General features: G+C 40.2%; 1 protein-coding gene across 1 annotated transcript; it reads left to right on the forward strand.

Annotated features, from left to right (window-relative positions):
* The first annotated feature begins 1,037 nt into the window (after positions 1-1,037).
* On the forward strand, positions 1,038-1,577 carry LOC148122747 (small ubiquitin-related modifier 2). The gene has a single exon (XM_087904825.1). The coding sequence runs from the start codon at positions 1,109-1,111 to the stop codon at positions 1,394-1,396; it is 288 nt and encodes a 95-aa protein (XP_087760951.1). The 5' UTR covers positions 1,038-1,108; the 3' UTR covers positions 1,397-1,577.
* Positions 1,578-2,324: the final 747 nt, after the last annotated feature.

Consider the following 2,324-nt stretch of genomic DNA (forward strand, 5'->3'; position numbering starts at 1 on the left):
ATTCCTTTTCTAGGAGGGCAAACACAGTTCTGTGTTTAAGAGGTCAAGCTATTTAGAGGAACCTGAAGAGCTTCCTGGGAACTCTCCGTTTCAAACACATGAGCATACCTCTGAAGGTACACCAGCTCTACTTCCTGATCAATTTCATGTTATCCACATTTGCTTCTCATTATGGGGCTCAGCACCTGATGTTTGAAGCCTTTCGTTTGGGGCCACACAGACCTACGGGTGCTAGAGATGTAACATTAAAGTAGTCATTCCTGAATCCTTCAGCCATGTCAAAGAAGTTGTGTTTCAGGTTCAAAAAGAGAGTTTTGCATTGGGGAACATGCCCACAGTACAATGAGGTTGGATGACTGTAAAAAAGCCAAGAGAAGGGAGTAAGCTTTTACATTTTACTGAATAATTTGCTTAGGGTTATTTTCTCTTATTTGTTTAATCAGAGATTTCTCTACTCTCTTCTATACTCTTTGGTAAGGACTAGCACTCTAATATATCTTCCGTTTTCATACTCAGAAAGTTTAATGGTGAAAACGACAGTTTTGTTTCTGGGGAACTAATTTTGTTGCTGCTGGAGAGCCAGCCCCTCTGCCCTTTGAGCAGTTAACAAAAGTGTCATTATCTGGGTTTAGGAACAGCTGATGAATTATTCATGCCACCAGCTATGACACTGAGTCTCCATGCAGGAGGCAGGGGCTTGTTTTTCTTTCTCATAAAGGTTGAAAGTGCTTTTTGTAGACATTTCTGGTACACCTGCATGCTTGAAGCAATCAGGTGTGATGTATTCTTGACACACGTCCCTTTCCCTCCGTTCTCTAGGCTGAGATTTTAAGATAGAATCCTCTGAATATTTTGCCATCTTTTGTATGACAGACACAATTTTTTAATGACTGCACTAGGTTAATGGGGAAAAACTTACTTGTAAGCTATGTATGATTAAAGATATGACACTAAGGATCGCATTAATATCCAAATTGTTGCTTGCAGGTGCACACATTGAAAATGAAGAACTGTTAAGAGTTGAGACCGTGGCTGCCTGTGCACTCCTTCAGTGCGGACCTGGTGCCTCTTTTGTGAAGCGGCAGCTGAGGAGACTCCGGCGTTCGCCATGGCCGACGAGAAACCCAAGGAAGGAGTCAAGACCGAGAACAACGACCATATTAATTTGAAGGTGGCGGGGCAGGATGGCTCTGTCGTGCAGTTTAAAATTAAGAGGCATACACCACTTAGTAAACTAATGAAAGCCTATTGTGAACGACAGGGTTTGTCAATGAGGCAGATCAGATTCCGGTTTGATGGACAGCCAATCAATGAAACAGACACACCTGCACAGTTGGAAATGGAGGATGAAGATACGATTGATGTGTTCCAGCAGCAGACAGGAGGTGTCTACTAAAAAGGGAACCTGATACTTTACTCCAGAATTTTGTTATAGACCAAGAATACATTCGCAATTAGAAAGCCGCAATTTGGTTCCACCACATCCTGACTACTACAGTATAGTTTTCTCTATTCTTTCATTTCCCTGTCCCCATTTCTTTATTGTACATAAAGTAACTGGTGTATGTGCACAAGCATATTGCGCTTTTTCCTTTTTTCTTTTTTTCTTTTTTTTTTTCTTTTTTAAACTAAATGGCCAATGTTCTGTTTTGATTGACATCAGATGGAGGTGGTCGGGGGAAGTACTGGTTCTGTGAAAATACCCCCTACTCCATTAGTGGCATGCTCATTCAGCTCTTATCTTTATATTCCAGTAAGTTATTTTGCTCTCAATGTTTTAACAAAAGAACCCAACCACAAAATCCTTGCATACCTTGTTCGATTGGAGAATTTTAATGTTTTTCATTTATCATTGTAAAACCAAGGACAATTTTATAACTTTTTTGTACGTAGCTGTTACATGTAGGGCAATCTGTCTTTAAGTAGGGATAAATTACTCTTGAACAAAATGATCCTAGATAGTTTTCCCTTCAAGTCAAGCGTCTTGTTGTTTAAATAAACTTCTTGTTTAAAATGAAAAAAAAAAAAAAGAGTTGAGACCGTATTCAGCAGGAGCCTGAGCTATCAAGGTGAAACTCAAAGAAGAGTCTTTCCTGAGAGTTTGCTCTGTGTTGAGCCCTTAATGCATATAGTCTTCCTTGATCAACATCAACACCTTGCTAACAAGGAAACTGGGTCTTTCATAGGCCAAACACCATTCAGTAAGCGGTACCCTAAAAACTGTGTAACATGACTCCAAAGCCCATGCTGGTCGTGATACAGCTGCCTTTTAAATCCCTATGTTGTGGAAATCAGGAGGTTCAGTGTTGGGAGAAAAAAGACAA

This window comes from Myodes glareolus, chromosome 3 (genome assembly GCF_982192425.1).
Source record: "Myodes glareolus chromosome 3, mMyoGla1.1, whole genome shotgun sequence".
Taxonomy (NCBI): Eukaryota; Metazoa; Chordata; class Mammalia; order Rodentia; family Cricetidae; genus Myodes; species Myodes glareolus.